The sequence below is a fragment of the Struthio camelus genome, chromosome 8, assembly GCF_040807025.1.
Source record: "Struthio camelus isolate bStrCam1 chromosome 8, bStrCam1.hap1, whole genome shotgun sequence".
NCBI classification, from domain to species: Eukaryota; Metazoa; Chordata; class Aves; order Struthioniformes; family Struthionidae; genus Struthio; species Struthio camelus.
The window spans coordinates 31,221,030-31,242,401 of record NC_090949.1 but is presented as its reverse complement, the minus strand read 5'-3'; the positions used below and the strand labels follow the sequence as shown (position 1 = coordinate 31,242,401).

At 40.1% G+C, this 21,372-nt stretch overlaps 1 protein-coding gene and 1 long non-coding RNA gene across 12 annotated transcripts in view; one reads left to right on the top strand and one right to left on the bottom strand.

Annotated features, from left to right (window-relative positions):
- OSBPL9 (oxysterol binding protein like 9) overlaps positions 1 to 21,372 on the bottom strand; it is a 69,808-nt gene that overhangs the window by 34,168 nt on the left and 14,268 nt on the right. For 8 of the 11 annotated variants that reach the window (XM_068953120.1, XM_068953124.1, XM_068953114.1 and 5 more), the window contains exons 3-4: positions 18,906 to 18,984; positions 4,776 to 4,852 (exon numbers count right to left, since the gene is read on the bottom strand). Coding sequence is in view for 8 of the 11 variants with exons in the window: in XM_068953124.1 (XP_068809225.1) it covers positions 4,776 to 4,852; positions 18,906 to 18,984 (156 nt within the window). In the remaining 3 variants the exon portion in view is untranslated. Of the gene's footprint in view, positions 1 to 2,431; positions 2,558 to 4,775; positions 4,853 to 18,905; positions 18,985 to 21,372 lie in introns of those variants that run through there. The other 3 variants (XM_068953117.1, XM_068953119.1, XM_068953122.1) reach the window with 3 other exon arrangements.
- LOC104149571 (uncharacterized) lies at positions 2,735 to 4,371 on the top strand. Its single transcript, XR_695361.2, has 3 exons — positions 2,735 to 3,041; positions 3,188 to 3,492; positions 3,636 to 4,371. It is a non-coding gene; the product is annotated as an uncharacterized lncRNA (long non-coding RNA).

The window sequence follows — 21,372 nt, the reverse complement described above, 5'->3', positions numbered from 1 at the left end:
AGTACCAACTCTACGTTTCAGTGAAATCACGGCGTACCTCAATACTTCAGTCTTTTTATCATCACCCTACACAGCAACCATCCCAGGTCCACTTCTTAGAATACAGTTTTGCCACCTTACTATTTGCTACTAACGTAGGTAAATATCTTATTCAAATTACGGATATAAAAAGTTCCAATTTTTTTTAAATTCCTTTTTCTTTTACTGTAGTAAGAAATAGCCTACCTCTGTACTGTACTGAGAGTCATTTCTGTTCTTTTGTCTCTACAGTAAGCCTACTGGCAACATCAAATAGAGGCTGAAATAGTATGGGGCACTACCTGAAGGGGTTTTATAAATTTTGGTGGGCAATCCAACTTTGTAGCCTACAAGTGCTTCAAGACTCTCTAACGTGGACTATCACTGTCATATGTACTCAGAAAGCATGCAAGATCTCTTATTTGTAGAATATGCAACTTTCAGGTTTATATTTGTTTGGGTTTTCTTTTTTTTTTTTAAACAAAGTTGGTAGCTGTCTTTTATGAAATTCTCAATAACCTTTTTAGCTGCCACTTTCAGACACCACCAAGATCTTGCAGCAGCACTGGAATGAAGGAGGGGAAAAGTACATCTCAGGATACGAGATTTAAAGCAAGAACGAGAGCAAAAGCTTGAGCTAATGGCGGGGGGGGGGGGGGGGGGGGCAGGTAGGAAACAGGCCTATCCCTTCAGGTTGAAGCATGACTACTATGATGGACAGGATCTTTTTTGAAAGATAAACACCAGTCTACATGCAGACATTCAGCCTTTTAGAATGCTTACATTTACTTCATTTATTACAAAATTCCCTTAAGGCATGAGAAGAGTACAGTTTCTGGTGCTTTTTAGGTAGCCTCATCTCTTAACAGTGGTCTTACACTTTTAAGATCAAAAAAGAAAGAGCCATGTTACTGTGGTCCTAGAAGACATGAGCTATCTTCAAGGGGTTTAGGCATAGGAGAACGAGCCACGAAGTACACATAGCACTAGGGTGCCATTTGAAAGAGAGAGGATGCAAACAGAACATTCAACTATACAAGAAGCCTAGAAGCACTTCCTACTTGAAGGGGATTGCTGGTTGACATATTCTGGCAAGGAACAAAAGAAAATTTTACATAAGTTATCACCCTCCTAGCTCTGCCCAAGCAAACAAGAAACCCAAACCACCATATATACCTTCTCCACAAGTATATCCTTCCCCTTATCTCTTGTAGGTCAGATGCCACTGATGGGCTGCCACTGGAAAATGCTATCATACTGTTCACTGTTCAAGGACATTTCACTGACAAAGCTAACACTAGAAGAACCAAGCACACGGTTAGTAATAGTTTTGGCATACAAAAACGTAACAAGCACAGCAACAGACTTCAGTTTCAAAGTTTTGAGAAATTACATTACAAGTGTAGCTGAAATGTTTCCTCCCCATTTTTGTTTCATTTGAACACAACATTACTAATTACCAGACCTCTGAGCAGCTGGGAGCCCCTTATTCATTTCAATCTATTCATGACTCAGTTCCTCCACAGTTCCTTGCCTGTAGCTCATTATTGCAAGTTCCTACTTTTTTAAAAAAAGTGTTTCAAAACACTTCCATTATACAAACCTAGGGACAACAAAGCAACAGCATTAAGGCAAAAATAGGATTAGCAAGGCTAAATCAGAGCTGAGAACATCCACACGCTTCTTCCTCTCTCTAGTCTTGCACTAATTTGTTATCTTTCGCTCCATCGGTCCACACGGCACACAGCTTTCAGCACGCTTTCGCAGGTCTAACACATGCGTGTCTGACACTATGAAGAAAACTCAGCCAAGGCTCACTTTTGACTTTCTGAACTTGAAGACTCCTGGACCAGGATAGGCAGACTGTTTGGAAACTACTTAAAAATCAGAAGCAAGGCTCAAGAAAGATAAATAATCTCGGACCAGAACAGAGGCATAAAGGTTTTACATAGATTGACATCCCTGTGTTGCTGTTCAGAACACTGAAGAAAATACTCTTACAGGAAACAATCTCTGCAACAGCACTCAACACCCTGTAGCTGTAGAGCTAATAACCCTCCAAGGAAGTCGTTTAACTTTATCGTCCGAGGGAAGAAGCAAGCACAAGAACATCCACTGCAAGAAGTGGCGTTTTGTTTTAAGCGTTAATTGAAGCTAAAGCATGTTTGTATACAACGGGTTCTCGTAAACCGATGAAAGAGCATCTGCGAGCGCGGAGGGCGGCGGGACAACAAACCACAGCCTGGCCGGGAGGAGCCGGGCCGAGCCGGGCCGAGCCGGGCCGAGCCGGGCCGAGCCGGGCCGGGCCCCGCTCCCCCCGGCGCGGCGCCGCCCGCCCCCCACCCCGTCGCCTTCCAGTCAGCGAGGCCCCCGGGCGCCCTGGCGCCCCCGCCCCGCTCTCCCCCGTACTCACACCGGCCATTCCTCCGCGCGATGAGGCGAGCGCCGGAGCTGGCTGGCCGCCCGCCGGGCCCGGCAGCGCCGCCGGCGGCGAGGGGGAGCGGGAGCAGCAGCGGCGGCGGCGGGGCTGGGCGGGGCGGGGGCCCCGCAGGCTGCGGCCGCTGCCCCTCCGCTCGCCTCAGAACTAAGGCGGCCACCGATTGGCTGGCGGGAGCGGCCGCCCCGCCCCGCCCCGCCCGGTGGAGAACGGCGGTTACCGGGTGCCGCCGCGGGGGAGGGGCCCCGGCCCCGGCCCCGGCCCCGGCCCCAGCCCCAGGGAGGGCGGGCGGGCGGCGCGGGGCCGTGCCTGGAATCGAAAAGCAGCCGAGCGTCCGGGCGGCGCCGTGGTGTCCCCGGCGAGCAGGGAGTCAGCGACCCGGCGGACTGTCGAGCGCCGCTTCGGGGTTTCTTGAACGTCGTGCAGCGAAGATGGGGAGCCCCGAAAACGGCTGAAGGGGGGAGCGCAGGCGTATTCGGGCCGGTCTAACGCCAAGCGTCTCCGGGGCCCAAACGCACGTGATGGGCAACGGGGAAAGCAGGTTCTGGAGGGTGAATGGTGCGACCGCGCTGCCCTGGCCCAGGAGGTACTGCAGGGCTCGGTGTATTTAGAGGGATGAGCACGTGTTTCTTTGTAGTCAGTTCTGGATTTTTAATTATTCCCCTCAAACATTACTAAATTACTAATTTTATCTTTTTTTTTAATCTAAATACACTTCGCTTATTGGAAAAGCCCCTGGAAGATGAAAAAGGTTATCTAACGGGAAACCGTGCCATTACTAGCGGCAATCGCAGCACCTGTAAGAAGTCTGCCAATAAGACAAGGACTACAATTTCTAGAGAGGGTGGAGGTGTACGTTTTGATAAAGCTGGAGTCCATTTTGACGTTTCATTTCTGCAGCCTGCATCTCTGAGCCTTACGGGTGGAGGCGAGAGCACAGGTTGCTCCTCGTCTCAGGCCCTGAACAGGAGTGCTTGCGCAAGGAACCTGCTACCTACCTTCTCCTCCCTCGAAGGGCAGCTCGCGCTGTCCTCCAGGTAATCTCTGCCCCCTCACACAGAGCAGGGTACTTCTGTCTGTGGTCGGCTACGGTGCCAGGAGGCACGGATTACTACTAAAGTTTCCATGATGTGTTATTAAGGAAATGAAGCTGATTGCCAAACCTGAATTTGTTTTCCAGGGATCTGCTATCCGCTAGAAAATTTTGAGTGGTCCTTAAGTCAAAAAGAGTCGAAAGCCACTGCTACAGCAGGAAAAGTAAATGGACTCTGAATTTCACTGAGATGCACAAGTGCCTGAAGTTGGATGGAATAAATTCCGGATTATATCTAACTTTTTAGACTGGAAAAATGTTGTCATATCCACCTCAGTCTTTATAATCTGCTTCTCCTTCTGTGATACTAAAGATTTTAATGTATCTTTCTTTACATAGTGTCAGTCTTTAAGAGATCCAGATTTCTCACTCTAAAACATACCAAACCTTTATTCAGTACAAATAATGAATACCTGTTTTAAGATTTCTACACTGTAATCAGACGCCTTTGTGGTACAACCCAAGCATGAGAAAATCCCTTTTCTAAAAAGTTTAGGATTCTGTCCAGGGCAACAAACAAACAAACAAAAAAAGATCAGCCTGTTCTGTAGATATGTCTAAGTCTAGAATAGAATAGCACCAAGAATCGAGCTTATATCGGCGGCGCTAAGAACCATCCTCAGTCCAACTATCCTTTTTTTCAGACCGCCACCCCCAACCAAAAAACTCTCTCTAGGAAGAAGTAATCTTGAAGAATTTTATCAGGTTAGAGTTTTTCCTAGCTAAGTGTCACCAGAAAAGTCACTACCAATATCCAGCTTACACACTGGATTCAAACATAAGCTGTTTACCACTTTTGTCATTCATTAAATATGTTCAATGCTGCTGTCTCATTTTAGTATAAAAAATTAGATGCTATACAAATATATAACCGACTTCCAGATGTCTCATTCTGCTTGACTCAAAAAGGATTAACTCCAATTTTAACAAAACCAAAAAAAAATAAGCCCAAACAAATAAATGTATCAAGATCAGTCTGGAAACATCAATTAAAATACAGGCTAAGAAAGAGAAGCCTCACATTGACTTGTCAGGATGGTGAAAAAAGAAAATAGTAACAGAAAGACTAGAATCTAGTCTAAGGTACCCGTATTAGTATCTTACTACAGCTCAATGTATACGCCATAGAACAATCAGATGTTACACAGGGTATGTTTGTTATGAACAGTCATGTCATTGTACTTTGTTGTTCTGGAAAAAAAAATTAAGAGTGAAAGTGGAACTTGCCTGAAGCTGAAGAGTATGGCGGAGAATAGTGTCTTCTAAAGCATGAATCCACTTCTCTCTCTCATCAGCATCTCGAGCTGAAAAAGTATTCAAAATACAGTGTTACAATATTTCAAGTCTTATATACTAAAAGCCCTAAGCAAACAGATCTGTTGCTCTCACTAAATATGGCAATTAATCCATATTATCTAGAATTGAGGACATAATTCCACAATCCTGTTTCTTTTTTGTGGTTACAGCTATATATTACTGTGCATTCCTATGCTACTGAAGAGATGTTTTAAATAATTAGACAGGCAAAACAACTTTTATGCTTTGGTAGAAATGTTATTCTAGTAACTACTCCAAATCATAAATATTCTTGGTTCCTGCTCTAAGCAGGATTTAACATTCCTCTACTTGAGAATTTAAGCTTGTTTATAACTGTTTTTAAGTCATGTCATTTTTCTGATACTACCTTCAACGATAATAAAATTCAGACGGCAATTTAGACACAATAATTTTTAGGTAAGTAAATATGAACATCACCATCTCAGTGCACTTAAGTGGGACTTTGCATGCACAAGACTCTTCTAAATCTGTTTTTAATCAGGGTCTTAGTTCCTTTTACAAATAATGGTCTGAGCAGTGTCAATTAAAAAAAATGCACAAACAAAGATTTGCTTATAAAGAATAACTTGGCACCACGCATGCAAAGACAAAAAAGTATTGCAGAGTTTCTGTATCACAAACTATTATTAGGAGGCAATTTCTTCAGTTTCATCATTGCATACAATCAAGGAGAGCCACTTTTTTTTTTTTTTTTTTTTAAATCGGAACCAGTTTTAAATAGATGCACTTTCCTATGCTCGTCTGCTCAGTAGATTAAATCTGGTCCCCCCCCAAAAAAAAAGTTAATCTTTTCAGGTATGGATTCCTAAGACAGGATGACCAACAACTCCAACAGATCACGACTGTTAGAGCTGGAGGTCCTTCAGCGGGAGGCCCTGCCAAGCCTTACACACTCCACTGCTTGCTTTGCACGAGCCTCGGAAGTCACCAGATCCTCCCATGAGCTGATTCAGCTCATCCTCTCGCCCTAGAAAACAGGGTTGTGAACTGAAGCACTAAAGGATAAATGGCAGGACAGCACAGCCAGGAGTGGAGGTGAAAGATACTTTTCTTTCTGCAGCAGCATCTGCCATCAGCTCCCCTGCTCATGGAACTACACGCGGAGAAATATAAAGAGTAGTTCTCCTGCTTTCCTGCTATTTGAATGATTATTTGCCTCTTGTCCATCTTTAGGGACATAAATGTGAAGACAGTTCTCACAGACATTCCTCACTTAATTCATTAAATCCAAAATATTTCAATCATTTTTACAACTGCCAGTCAGGATATGATACAGTAATAAGTACATGGGCTCAAGAAATTAAGAACTTACACGTTCTTCACAGGAAAATGAGATGCACAAAAATTCTTCTTAAAATTTTCTTAACAGAAGCTCTTCAATGTGTAATAAACTGTCCATTAATTTTACTTCAGTGTGGACATAGTAACTTTGAATAGTGAAGCACAGAGAATAATCTGAAGTATATAGTAAGTGTTTTCTAAACTTAACACAATCCTAGTCTAAAACCGTCTTTCAGTAGAACCTGAGTCATATGTTAACTGCAACACCCACAATAATATTTTCATACTTCTGCAACAGACTGCTGCTATACAGTTTTCATTAAGAATACAAGTTGGGAAGTAATGATAAGCAAACACGATTATGCATTTCAGTTGCCGTCAGTGATAGTTAAGAAAGCAATGTATTAAGTCATGATTAAAGTGGGTAGTGGATAGCTTTCATGACTAGGGGGACAAGGAAGAGAAAAGGAGGTGGAGGAGGAGGATGGAGAACAGATCAAAACAAACTAAGGACTATCATTGCCATTTTCTTTCCAATACTTTTTTTTTCCCCCCCTCGAACAACAGACGTGTCACCACCTTTACTTCGCTAGTCTGAAAGACTTCCTTGCTGTGCTGAAAGAGCGTTTAAACAACACAGGAGCAGACAGAGTCCGCAGACTCCAAGTAAAGGAAAAGAAGCAAAAAAACAAAAGGAAGAGGGAAAAAAAAAAAGCCATGAGCATTAAGCAGACTGTAGGGATAAACTGGCCCATACACAGATTTAGCATTGGTCGTCATTCAAGTGGAAAGTATTTAAAAGAAACAGGAAGTCTGCTAAAGTCAAGGAAATCTTAAGCGGACTAGCACCTATTATAAATCTGAGGAGTAAGATTCCTATCTGACTTATTTGTTATGGAGCTCAAAGCAAATATCCGTAGGTTATTATACTGAAATGTACTCTCCAGACTCAAAAAAACGCTTTGTTTTCAGTGTTTCCATTCTCACCCATGTGTTTCCATTGCTTTTAGCCTTTGGAATTCTGCAGCTCAAACCGACCCCCACTCAAACCCACCTCAAGTCTTCTAAACATACTTAATAAATCCTCCTTTAGGAAAGTATTGGTCGGTTCTTCACATACCCATGCCTATGAAGAGCATTTCATTTGCTAGAGGAAGGGTTGAGGGAAGAATAATTAATTTATAAATACTTCAGGCATTCAGTACTTTTTAAATGGATGTTCAAAGTGGCAGTGGTGAAGTTATTTCAATGTGTCTAAGGGGTTTTGTGTTTGTTTTCTGTTTTTCGTTTTGTTTTGTTTTTGTTTAATAACCATCTCTCCATCCCAAAGAACATCTTATTGGGAAAATGTGGTACAAACCACTGAACCAGGCTAGTAAGTAATTCGCAGGATACCAAACTCTGCGTTCCAGTTTTATTGCCCATGATTGTTTAAACTAAAAAAGAAACAGTTAAGCTGTACACTCATGAATTAATTCATTGCAACAGACTTTCCATGACCTCTATACTGCCAGCAAGCAAGAGTTCACTGTATTAGTTAAATACTAATCTCAATATATAGTAGTCCATTAATAAAGGCTATCTCATTAAGGCTTGCATATCAAGCCACGTACTAACAGAACAGAAAAGGCTCACAGCAACAGGGAAGACCTAGAAACCAACCAGCCAACCAGTACAGTTCAAAAACTAAACTCCCTTTCCCAAACTCATGAATAAAATAAGCTCCCAAAGCCGCTATACCTCTAACAACCCTTTTTATTACTGGTTTTACAAGGGTCCAGCAGAACGAAAAATGCAAGCTATTTTTTTCCCCCTCATACACCTGAAAAAACTAAGCAATATCCCTGTGTCCTGCCACAGATGTGGCAAACCTATGGCACAGCATGATCAGTCTAGAGGTAGAAGACATAAATCACATCAACCCTGCGATGAAGACGTCTCTGTCACTCTTAAGTCCAGGAGTACTGCCATGAGGTGTCACTTTTTGCCATAAATGGTGTACCTTTTAAGCACTCTCTATTCAGGACACTGGCTTAAAAGTTCGAACCATCTATAACCACCGGCAAATCCTTCTGGACCTCCTCCATACTATCTTTTAAGAAAACCCTGGAGAAAACGGCAGGATGCAGTTCTTAGTAAAGCAAGCTGAGAGAAAAGTTATATTAAATCTAATCAAAATGGCTGTTGCGAGATTAGGTGCAAGTAAAAGCTCCCTAATGGTAAAAGCAATTTAGAACTGAACAGCTGCCAAAAGATTCACTGATGAAAAAATAAGATCAATGGAAACATTCAAAAAAGAGATTAGCCAACACACTCAAAAACAATTTATGGAAAAAAATCTACACACAATGGTCAGAGATCATTACCCATCTATCTGTAGGGAAACCTAGATACCCAAGGCATTTTGCATTTAAAGAGGGTAAGTTTGGCCAAAGATACAGCTCTAATATCTTTCCCGCTAAAAAAGTCTGTAATGCACACTGCATAATGTTCACTCGGCATCAGTAAATGCTGGAGGCTTTTCTCAGTGGCTAGAGGACAAGAACTCCTTCCTCACTAGTCCGGTGTTCGTAGCTCAAGTGCCCTGAAATCCCTTCAACCTTTTCCATGATTTGATCAGACTCCATTTTAAAGTTAATTTCCCCCCTAATTCCTCTGGGAAAGCTACTGCAGAATTTCTTTCTGCCAACATATTTGGGATAAAAGAACTAATTTCAAGACCAAGGAATTTCACTAGTATCTTAGTTTTTATAAAAACTGAGGAATAGTGTTTGAAACCCAACATCTAGAAAGGGAAGGGGTGGAGGGAGGGAAGAGGAAAGAGAGAAACAAGTTACATCTTCCTAAAACTCAGAATTACAAAAGCTGAATAAGAAATACCAAGACACGGTATATAGCATCTACATAAGAAATATCCAGCATTTAAAAAACTAAAGTGTTACTTCAGCTGTTTTATAAGTGTTTCACAGAAATCTACACTAAAAAAAAAAAAAAAAGCTACATATAGAAGCCCGCTACACTAAATGAATATTCACTGTGCTCTTAGTGTGACGGGTTAATGCAATAGTTACCTTGTCAGCCTAAACTCAATGGGTACTAGGATGTCAGCTATCCACAAAAATACAAATATTGTCTGCAGTTCACAGAATGAAAACAGTCCCTGTGCTCGTCTCCATTTTAAGATGCTACAGCCATTAACTCGTTTCTTACCACAGTAAGATTTGCCAGGGAACATTCACACATGGGACCTGCTAAATCCACATACAGCAATACAGAATCGCAGAACGGTTGGGGTTGGATGGGACCTTTAGAGATCATCTAGTCCAGCCCTCCTGCTCAAGCAGGGTCACCCAGAGCACGTTGCCCAGGATTGTGTCCGGACGGCTTTTGAATATCTCCAAGGAAGGCAACTCCACAACCTCTCTGGGCAGCCTGTCCCAGTGCTCCGTCACCCTCGCAGCAAAAACACTTTCCTTAGGCTCAGATGGAACTGCCTGTGTTTCAGTTTGTGCCCGTTGCCTCTTGTCCTGTCACTGGGCACCATTGCAAAGAGTCAGGCCCTGTCCCCTTTCCACCCTCGCTTTACATATTTACCTATGTTCACTGCTGTATGCGAGAGGTTTGAATCATTACTGGTTGAAACGTTGCAACTTTACCATGACTATGTCAATTAAGTTTTTTTTATATTTTTGGAGTAGAATGAGTATAAAATAGATTATGATTTGTTCCCGTATGCTTAGCCTTGACTCTTTTTGTGTCTATAGTACATCAATTGAAAGTTACCTGTATAATTTATTGTGACATCTCAGGCATGTCAGAGTCAGCGATGGGGCTCTTAGGACAATCACAACTCTGTTTACGACTAGTGTGGAGAAGCACCTTTGCCAAGTATGTAATTATGTAATTATATCTCCGGTAACGTATGCATTACAATGAGACTTAGTATGATGACAATATTTCTAAAGACACCGTGCATTTTTTGCAATCTCTGCCTAGCTGAGCTTATTTACAAGGTATTTTAACATCAATTTATACAAAAAACCCTAAACCTCTTCATCGAAGAGGGACAAAGAAAGAAAAGCAATTATTTTAAGCAAGGAGAAAACCATAGAAGGGGAAAGGTACTAAAGACAAGAAATATGGCTTCTACTGAGGGATTTCCATCATTCAGAAAAAGGATATTTTACAAGTCCTAAAAGAGGCTCTTATCTCTGAACTTCCTGAATTGCCAAGTCAGATATGACAGTGATTTTTAAAAGTTCTATTCTATGAGAATAAGAAGGCAAATGAAATACTACTGTATGAAATACTCTCCGCCTCTATTAATTCCCTAACCATAGAATAAATTTCGTAACTTAGAATTCCTCTTATATTCTAGTATTTTGTTTACTTTGTTGTGAAAAGAGATTATATGTTGTTATATAAATGTATACAGAACGTTACAAAGAACAGCATGGAACAGATTACTTTCCTAGCCTAACCTCAGTAGCATCTAAAGATTAGATATAAACAAGTTCAACAACTCTTCTCCATGATACAGCACTTACCGGTAGCATTTCTAGGTCATGCTCAGCAGTACTTGGAAGACAGAATATACAAAACGTATCACCTCAGAATTAGCATGCTGGTGCGTGTGTGTGTGTGTGTGTGTGTGCGTGTGTGCGTGTGCGTGTGTTTGTCTACATGGGCATAAGGATGAAAGAAAAACCTCAAGAATTAGTTAAAAATCACTGGCTGACTTATAAATACACCATATTGTCTCCAAGCGAAATGCATATTTTATTTTCATTCACTGTGACCTACTTACAGGCAGAACTCAGGGGGAAAAAAAATCTATTACACCCACAGAGTCAATAGAGTCGATTATGCATTTTATTCAGACAAAACATCCACTGATTTTTGTTCAAAATTCCAGTATTTTCTCAACCAAATTGAGAACCAGTGTACTACCTTTACAGACAAATAACCAGATCACTGAGATGAAATTCTGACTATACTGAGATCAGCAGGATTTTTGCCACCAATCTCAATGGAGAGCGTATTTTACCCATAATGCCCAATAAGGCAGAAAAGTCACACTTGATACAGATAAGGTCAAAGGGGCTGTTTCATGGCTAAATAAATGGCTTTTTAAAGTCACTGTAAGTCTTTTAAAATAATAGAAAAGGCATGCAAAATGAAGCAGCCAGGGCTTCATGTAGGCCTACTATAATGCAATAATTTAATTGCTTACATATACCCTTCTAACAAATGCAGTTCCCAAATCTGTCAGGAGGTTTTAAACAGTCTCAGTACCTTACCTCCTCTACAATTTTGGGGGTGTCACAGTTATTCTTCCTCTTTCCGCTAGTCTTCCTTCTGATGCCATTCTCCACCCAAAAAATCAAAACCCTTTTTTTGTTCTGCAGGTAGATTGACCAGTCTGTTCCCCCATACCCACTGAAGACTCTTAAGACTTCCTCTAATCTTGTCCACACGAGCTCTCCAGTATTCTCCTGTGTAAAATATATTAATAAGGTTGATCTACAGTCTTGAGAAATCAACTAAACTGCTGTTTCACGGTTACCTAATTACTCAACAATACTTCTGAGCTACAGGATAAGATACCAGCCACTTATACTGAGTACTTCACGTTGCTAAAAACCCATCTATTTAAGATGATCAGTGAAAATGAAGTGGGTACACATAGTGGAAAATCACCACTATCAGTGTTTTTCCTTCTTTTCAAACTTTTGTTGCAGCTCACTATCATTTGGAATTGTAAATTTAAAAGCTGCTTTTTGAGTAACTTTATAATTAGCCCATAAACATACATTCACGTCGAAACTTTTGTGACGAAGGAAGTACATGGTCAAGATGCTATTGGCTCCCATTGGGAATTCATGCACAATTTGTAATTCATTAATCAGTTTCAAATATGGGACAATCTGCAAGTATCTAGACTTTCACTGCAGAATGTCAGTACTTAAAAATTCTGCCATTTTTAGGATCCAGGGGTGTTATCTAAACTGAGCTGAGGATAGCAGAATTCCATCATAGCCAACACTATTTGGAATCCATATAGTAAGCATCCCTAAACAGAAGTTTCCTGAAGGACCCAAGCACACTACATTATCTGGACAGCACTGGGTTCAACACTGAGCACAGACACCAGTTCCCTTCATTTAGAAACAGGGCTAGAGAAGGTGCCTCCAACTCTGCTTCCCCACCTTTTCTTTAACCACTTAGATTGCCAAAGAAGTGAAAGTTCAGGTTTACTTCCTCCTGGTCCAAGAGTATTCAACTCCAGCTAGAGTGACTGTCATGGAAACAGTTTCTATCTTACCCTGTTCCAAATGTGTCACCACGTGGAAAATAAATGCAGTACTTCAAAAGTGCCACAAGCAAGGAGCAGCACCAGTTTTGAACCTAGTTACTCGCCTCTCATTGGTGAGAGGGGAGGGAATTAGGTTGCAGCTCCTGCTCCCAAAGCTATTACTGTTTTCGGGTTTTTTTTAAGCCCAGAATATTTGGCCGTGTTGGTGTCATTTACATTAACAGTCTTTGTGGATCTAGGTATGGGCGACGTCGCAAAAAGCACAGTTTCTGAAAAATCTCATCAGTCTATCAAATACAAGACAGGAACGTGGATTTCTGCAGTGTTGAAGCTTAGTACTGAAAATGCATCTTCTTATGAAGACATTTGCAATATTATGTTCCCTATAACACCCGATTGGGCAAATCTTTAAGGGTCTAGGTCAAACACTTTACTTAACCTTCAAATTAAGAGCCTCATTTCATCCAGACCACAGAAAACATTCTCTCTTCTAAAACTGCAGTTGGAATAGATATGACAAAATAAACTACATGCAAGTCTTTCCTTCCCTGTATATTTTAGAAGTAAAAACATATCTGCTAAAGCTCGTTTCAGGTTCAGTTTTCTTCAGGCCATCCTTTCTCCTTTCAGTGACTCAACCTTTAAATTTCACAGCTCCACCTTATAAGGGATTAATAAATAGCCAATAGCATTTTCTTATCCCACATCCTACAATAATTCACGTAACATCCTCACAACTCACAGCTTTCAGTTCTGCCTGTTCCTATCTCAATACTGATATTATAGGGTTGATGATTCTTTCTAGTCCAGTGAGAACTCAAACCGGTAGGTCAAAAAGCTTCTCATTACTCCAAACATAGCCTCCTCAGGAACGCAGGCAGGCCCTGTAAAAAGGCCTTGTTAAGGTTCTTGTCTCGGGACAACCGTCCCCACTTCCCACTATACACAAACTGTTTTTTCTCTTTGCTATCTCCATCAGAGGTTAGATGGTAAGTTAATACAGGCAACACACTTGACGCGCGTCAGCAGATCTGCTCCTTTACTTCCCTCTGGCTAGACTTATCTTCTTGGTATTTCCTGTAGATGACTACCTATCACCTTATCTTCAAGAATGGCTAAACGGAGCTCTTCAGCTTATTTCCCCAAAATATTATAAACAAAAGCCCCCATGCTATCTGTCATTCAGGCTTGTAACCTGGATAGTATCTTCAGTATGAACTCCAGTTTTCTCGGATCCTCCCGTCAGAGCTTAGCTCTAGGTCATGCAATGATTAAACGTATGTTTGGCAGCCTTATGGGGCTAAATAATACTTTATAAGGTATACTCTGTGGAAATAGCTTTTAAGGCATGTTTTGCATTTAAAAGCCATTGCAGATCACACTAAACTTGCTCAGAAACTACTAGTTTAAGGTAGAAACCATGTTTTGGCTTGAATACAAACCAACAAAAAAAAAAAAAAAGAAGAACAGTTAAAACTCAAGTTTCTTGCTGTTGGAATTTCAAACAGAAGCAAAAAGTGTCAAACTTTTCAGCATCACCCCACTCCTTATAGTGAGACCTTTTTTAACCATTTCTCCCCACTTCCAATATACCTCCTCTTCATGCTCACAACGCTCATCTTTTCAAAATAGTTGCCATGTATTATATCTGAAATCGAAAGAACAGATTCATATTGGTGCCAATAATAACAAGCAGTATTTTTTTCCTCTCTCTGTAAGAAACAATAAAAACCTCACACGCTACACATGCAGATATTGTTTCAAGGTATTATTTTCTTTACTCTTCCCAAGTTTAACACTAATTTCAAAGTCTGCTTCTTCAACTACAGTAAGTAAAAAACAAAAGGTATGTATATCACCATAAAAATTGGGTGTAGATAGCCCCATTAAAGACAGCATACTCATGATATGGTTAAAAAAGCAGATTTTATGGTTAGTGCAGATCTTATCACATTCATAAAGCAGAATATGTATTTTATTATGAGAAGGGAGGAGGACAGATAGCAGAGCTGTGAGGTAAATGTATGAAGAGACAAGGCTGGAAGTTTAACTCTTACATAGCTGCTCATCTTCCTCTGTTGGCAATCTTAAAGCATTATTAAGCAAAGCATTGAGAAGTATTTACTGTGTCAACATCAGCAGGATCCCAAAAGGCCCTGAAAAATATTCCTTTAGGACAAACAATGCAGTCACAGCACTTGAGGAAACCGGCATAGACCAACATTTCATACCAAAATCTCTTCCCAAACATTTTTCCATAGCAGATAAAATTTGTGTCAAGATTTAACAACCTCTCAGAACTTACAGGAAAAAAAAAAAAAGGCTACAGCTTATGGTTTGTTATTTAACTCGGGCACTCCAGTAGACTCAAGTGAAAAAGTGCCTCTTTATTCCTCAAGGGCAATCAAGTTTCTATCAGCTAGCTGGTGGACAACAGGAAGGTTTTATAGGAGACTATAAACATACACTGTTTCCCCAAATAGTGGTGAAACACAGGCCTAAAGCCACTCTACTTAAAAATTTCAAATTCAGATAGTGCTAAACGACTACGGCCCTTTTGAGCCCCAGGATGTCCTTAGTAAGAGTATCCCATAGTGAAAAAAAATTCCCTGCTTATACACATTTAGGCTACCTCTTGCCGAGCCCATCTTCCTCTTTTCTCAGCTCGGGTGGTAGGCAGTCATGAATGAAGCTAGAAACTGGGGCAGGTTGGGGAAGGAGAGACTAGTGATCTGCCTTTACTGGCTGATAGCATTCATGTAATAGGACACATTTCACAGCAAAATTCACGCTTCAGTGCTCAGATAGTTTTGTGGCAGGAATAGGGAAGGAAAGATAAATGCTTTAGCAAGCAAGATCATCTCAGATCAACGCACCGGACCACCTCCAATCTTTCAATCCCTTATTACAAAGAACAGCGGAGACAAGACTGTCTTCTAAACTGTGCTGCCTGTTGTAAGAATAACTGCTGAATTTTCAGGTAGGAGTTCTAAAACAAATCTGGATTCTTATTCCTGCATACAGTGTATTAGTAAAGTATTTCTGTCAAAAAAAAATACATTATTTCAGGTTAGACAGCAATTCAAGTATCAAGAAAGCAACAATACCCTTGCCAGACTAGACTGAGGAGTATTATCCCAAATATCCTCCGCAAATTACATGGATTTTTGCATATAGTCTGAACAAACCCATGAGACTGCTGTGAGATCTACTCAATACAGAAGTCTTCCTATCAAGCCATGAAACTGGATACAGAGTATGACCAAACAAGAGCCAGTCACGAGATGAAATACATTACTTTAAATATATTTTGAAACTTCTGTGGATATTCTGCCCCTTCCTTCCCCCATCCAGAGTGAACAGGTATCAATAAAGTAGCATGTAACAATAAAATAAAGGGAACAAAACTGCTGGGCCCCCTGGCAAAGACAAAGTTAAGCAGACAATAAAACCCAAACGTGCTGTTTGTTCTGTTGCCCATATTTATTCAATTCACTTCTTTCCTTTATACCAAGATATTAAGTATATGGTACAGTTTGATATTCATCTAGTCATTACTCAAAGCCTGCATCTTCTTTGCAATAAAAACTTTTTAACTTAAATGTTCAGTACAGACATGGCCACTAGGAAACACAGCAGCAAACACAATAGAAGGAGACTGTCACAGGCAGCAAGAAGCTAAGAGCTTCACACTGGAAGGACTCAAGAATTTCCCAAGATCCAGTGACAGGCAAATTTTAGTGGGAGCTGCTGGAGTCTTAACACTTAAAAAAAATCCAGTTACACACACACCCACACACGCAGGCAATATCCCTGTGAGAAGTTGATCAAACATCTTCCAACGCCTTATCTGCCTTCATCTCATCACTTACATCTCTAGCGTGAGACAGAAGTACAATTTTGAGCAACCGACATTAAGAAATAATTTATTCATCCAGTATAAAGTTTTTCCTTTTTCTCTCAAATTCAAATTCTATCATTGCCTGTCAGCAAAATTTCACTGAGGTCAAAAGAGATTTAAGTCTTCACCAACCAGTACTTAAAGTCTGAGTATAGGAAAATATTTTTCTTTTTGAGCCTGAAAAAGAAACTGTTCCACCGCCGGTGGGATCCTAACTTACCCATAGCTCAGCAGATCTTTGAAATCTTGACATTTTTAAAGTTTTGCCATTTGACATCTATTGAGCTCATATATTTTTCTACTCTTCTGTCGTCCCTTTCCCAACTAGGCTCCACGTTGTTAGGACCCCTGGATGTCTTCGCAAATGAAGGAATAAGGTGGGAGGGAAGGAAGAGATTGTGTCTTAAAAAAACCCTGCAGTTTCTGAAGCAGCCTTCTTCAGAAGGCTCTTCTTTCATAAACGGTGAGTATATTTATAGCTATGACTATTTCACAGAACAGAAGTTCTATTTGCATCACATAAAAAAGGAGAAATAAACTGTTAGAAATATTGTATGTATACTATCTGTATGTATCCCCAGAACCCATATAGTATTCTACATGTTCTGAGAATACATACTGTTGTATTTGCATAATTATCCGTTAACCATTCATGACTGATGTTTACCTACAATTTACATAGATGCTGTATAATATTGAAGGAAATTAATATCACACACAAGCATTTTATAAATATGTCACAAGGGCTGCACGATGCATATAACACATATTTGCAGTGATTGTAAGAACTACATAGTTCCACAGAGCTTTGTTTTATACTGAAATATCCCAACATCAATATCTTAAGTATCTTTTTACATTTTCACAGTTTACAGTGCCATATATTACTACCGTGCTCATACCATTACAATTTGCCAGATATCAAGTATGTTATATTCAAAACATGCTAACAGTAAAAGCATAATACAGAAAATACTGTACAAGATCTTAGTTCTAACCTACAGAAGCATACACACGTCCTGACCTAATGAGAAATGCATGCAAATAAAGACTATAAAGCATGAGATATTATGTGGCAAAGCTGGTGTTCAAAAACTATATTATTTAGAGCAGGACATTATTTATATCAAATACGGTCACTCTTCTTTTAAGACATCTGACTACCCTAAGGGCAATATAGCTTATAAAGAACCGCTGCAAATAACAGACATACTAAAAAAGGTTTTTCTTAGTAACTACAGAGGAGAGATTTATAGATTTGCACGTATTAAGTTCTCAAACATTAAGCAGTGTTTAGCGTCACAGTACTGAAAGACTGCCAGAGTATGGCACTCCATTACCTGCATCAGCAATTAGCTTGCGTTTTATGAGTTATCCTTGAAAACAGTGGATTTAAGTATTGATGTCTGCTCAGCGTTATGAAGGTATATTTATGAGGCTTAATGCAGTGAAAAGCCATAGTACAGCAGCATCATTTAGCAAGAACTGTAGCACAAGGAATACATATGCCAAAGACAACTCAGTGTACAATTAATATTTACCATTAGAAATATTCACAAAAACACATCGGTTACTAATGTAAAGCCCCATTTACAAATCACTGATTTGCAAATATATACTGTACAATACAGGCTACAGAATTACTCCACTTTATATAGATTAATACTATTTCTTACATTCAGGTGCCTCTTAGATATTTAAGATTACCAGCTCTATGCAAAATAATTACATTTTTTAGTCACTACATTTTCGAGAAAAAGCAAAAGGACTAACAAACGGTAGTTGGAAGTTATTTTATCAAACTCCCCTAGGATTTTAACATTAGAAAAGCAGTTCTCTAGTCAATATTTTCACAATATTTTGTCCTACTGCTGCAGCTAAAATAATTTAAGGAATACATAACAATGATATAGTACCTTACCCTTTCTACCGGTGAACCATAGCATGCAATGACGAAACATAGCAGTGGCAGACGGCATTGGTGTTAGTAAATGTGAATAAAAGGATAATAGCAGAGAAATGGTGACTGGCAGACAAGACACAGAAATGTAGATGAAATGAATGCAAGCTTGTAAATCTGGAAGCAAAGCTCCACCTTTAAGGCAAATATTTCCTCTAGTCTCCTCATAATTGAGTATTAGGTTCTGTTTGAATACCAACTGCAACCTTCAGACCAGTCTTGATTCTTTTCACACAGAAACGCATAATTGTATCTTGATAATGAAGGTCAGAAACGTTTCGTAAGCACAGCCCATAATCAGACGCCCATTATTCTCTCCCCTTGACTGATTTATTCTTTACATTTTTAATCTCCAAATCCTGCCAGAGCTACAGTCTCTCTTTCAAGCACATAGGTATCCACTGCAGATGTAAATCCCTGCCTAACCTGCAGCACCCCTGGATCCAGAATGTTCTCAGTGTGCTCATTCATGCTGTTCTGTTGCCAAACATTTAAAATCATCCATCAACTACAAGAAGTAGAATACATTACAAGAAAAAACAATCTCTTCTTTGAGCTCACCCTGAAAATGGAAGGTTTTCTGATCAACAGTTATTGTGAAGGTGCTGTCGTCCTCGTCGTCTATACCAATCACAGCTCCCTGTGAAACAAAGAACAAAATCCTGATAAGGCAAGCAGTGACATCAGCAGCATCCACTCTATCACTACACCCCTGGAATGTAAAAAGCGTTGAGAATTTAGAAGCTAACTGAATGCTGTGCAGAGCAGAGAGATGCTCTGTTTGGTCGTGGAATGTAAGTCCGTTTTTTTAAAAGATTAAGCCTTTAGTTGCAGATAAAAACAGTAATTATTTGTACAACTTTGTGATTTTCGGGATAACAATATGCATCTTGACTTTGGGAACGGAGGTGGCTATATACTACAGCATCATTATAGTAAAGAGTAATCTACTGTTCTCTACTACATTCCAACCTATGTTTTAAAGAGGGGTAGGGAGCAACACACTATAAATACTTCCGACGTATAAAAATATTGATACATAGATATTTTACAAAAAGAAGTTCTCAGCCTATTAAATGATCCAATTTTCAGTCCCTAAATGAATATCAGCTGTAAGTCAACAAGATATATCAAAAGCAGCTAACTGTCTTCTAATTGCTGATGAATTATTAGAAGGAAATGCAGTGAATGACAAAGTTCATCTGTGCCCAGCTATTTAAAGCTATGCACATCTTCCTTCCCTCCCCCCACCAAAACACTTAACAAATAACGCAATTTCACGCAGGGGAAGAGGACCTTTAAAAGAACCATTCCGTGCCTGCACTGCCTGGCAAGAACGTGCAACTTTAGTTCAAAATGCTTCAAGTATCACTGGCGGATTTACTCAGTTTCTCTTCTCCTTCTTCAGGAGACGAAACAGAAAGACATCACTGGAAAGTACACATATTTAAAGGGTAAATTCTGCCCTTAAGCGTCCAAGCGAACAGTAAGTAACAATACTAAGAGCGCCTATGAGTCAACTCCAACAAGAGCTTCGTTTCATTTGGCCAAGTATCACACAGCAACTACAGAGCGGAGGGTTAGATGAATAACCAGGCTGGCCCAAACATAAGAATGTTTTGGACACTGATTTAGGGGCAGGAGGACCTGAATCAACCTTACTCACACAAATACTTTATAGCCCCTATATGAGGTTTCTGGCAGATGGTTCCAGCTCACGTATGGTTGAGCTTATCACAGGCACAACAAGGTAAGAGTGGCAGCTACAGCTCCTATTTAAGAATAACACCAACCACAGGTAATTCATGGCTACACAGCAGGAAGGAATCGCTCCAGACTGTTTGTTCCCTTCCACTGCCAAAAGCATATTGCTTAACTCATCCAAAGGATTGTTTTCCAAACAGGTTTTCCAAGGACAGATCTGTGATCACTATAAAACGGGATCCCCAAAAGTATACCCGAGCACATGTAATTCCAAATACTTTTAGAGCCAAGTTGTAACAACAACCAGATGACTAGCCACTCCATTCTGATTCATGATTCCTATCTGGTAATCATGCAGGGTGCTGTGACATGTCATGACGGGCCAAATTCATTTTGCCAGAATGATTTTTTTTTAAAGACCGATAGATAAAATGCGCCTAGGACTCTTGTGAGTACGTGTTTTGGTATGCAATAAATCAAAATATCACTACAAGTTGTACAAAGTCTTAGTCTAGCTCCTCCTCATCAGCTACATCAAAAAATCTCTTAAGTCAGACACTGAGAACATGACAAAGATATTTTCCTCAGGGTAACCAAACAATATCGATTTTGGATCCTGCGGCTCATAACAACTGAAACTTTAGCTTTCAGGTTCCTCTCCTGTATGTTTGCTAGCAAGGCAAATCAGAAAATCACTGATCAACAATAGATTCTTGATTCAAGGAACCAGCGCTGATCCTTGCTCTTTACTCTCCTCAGAGTTCTCAGAATTCCTGACCCCATTTACTTGTTCAGGAGTTTTACTGGAATTGATGACTTATTGCATGCTTGCTTAGCCTCCTTAAGCCAAAAACATGCTTATGGGGTGGGCAGGAAGAGGGAAAGGCAAGTGGAGGAGGGGAAATGAAAACTGGTGGAACTGAAGCAAAAAATCAAAGACTAAATTCAAAGTTTGCTTCTAGCTGGTAAAAAAAAACACCAAGAAAAATAAAATTAGGGAATAATTAAACTACATATAAATAGTTAAATTAGAAAGGAAATATCGATAAAACGACTGCAAGGCTAAAAAAGGTAAGATGAGGGCAACTAAGTCCTGTCTCCACCCAAAACGGTGGGAGGAAACTGAGGAGAAGGAAGAACACACCATCCTCTGCTCTCACCATGAAGATGCATAAAGTGCACACACACCGACTTTAATGCTAAGGCAAAGGGTCTGAGCATAAGCATAGAAGATGCTTCTGTTGTCATGTAGAAAATACATACGAACAAGAAAAAGAAAAACTAGCATGTGAAGTGCTATGTTTAAGTGTATGTTCCAGAAAAA